The 368-nt window shown below is 69.0% G+C and overlaps 1 protein-coding gene across 1 annotated transcript in view; it reads right to left on the minus strand.

Annotated features, from left to right (window-relative positions):
- ZNF541 (zinc finger protein 541) overlaps window positions 1–368 on the minus strand; it is a 28,006-nt gene that overhangs the window by 19,663 nt on the left and 7,975 nt on the right. The window contains exon 5 of the mRNA XM_015569316.1: window positions 8–364. Coding sequence (XP_015424802.1) covers window positions 8–364 — 357 coding nt within the window. The remainder of the gene's footprint in view (window positions 1–7; window positions 365–368) is intronic.

The following is a 368-nucleotide window of genomic DNA, read 5'->3' on the forward strand; positions in this document are numbered from 1 at the left end:
CGGGCTCCCTGGGGTTCTGCCACGGGAACGTGTCGCAGTCACACTGGCTCTTTCTGGAGGCCCAGTTGTCATCTTCCCCGCTGGCATGTCTGGGGTCACCCGAGGCCTCCCCAGGCGCCTTCAGGAGCGAGGGCACGAAGGGCAGCACGTCCTCCAGACTGAGGCCCGAGCTGGGGGAGGGCTCCCTGCGGGGGGAGGCGCTGTTGGGCCCGGGGGCGGGTTCCGGGCCCTCCGGGGACTGCACCCCCGGGGCCTTGTGGACCACAAACACATTGTTCCCTTTGCTCTTGGGGCAGCCGGGCAGGTTCCGGTTCCGGAGCCACTGGAAGTTGTGGCTGGATGGCTGGGAACTGGAGGTGCCCCCCTGG

This window comes from Myotis davidii, unplaced genomic scaffold (genome assembly GCF_000327345.1).
Source record: "Myotis davidii unplaced genomic scaffold, ASM32734v1 scaffold566, whole genome shotgun sequence".
Classification (NCBI taxonomy): domain Eukaryota; kingdom Metazoa; phylum Chordata; class Mammalia; order Chiroptera; family Vespertilionidae; genus Myotis; species Myotis davidii.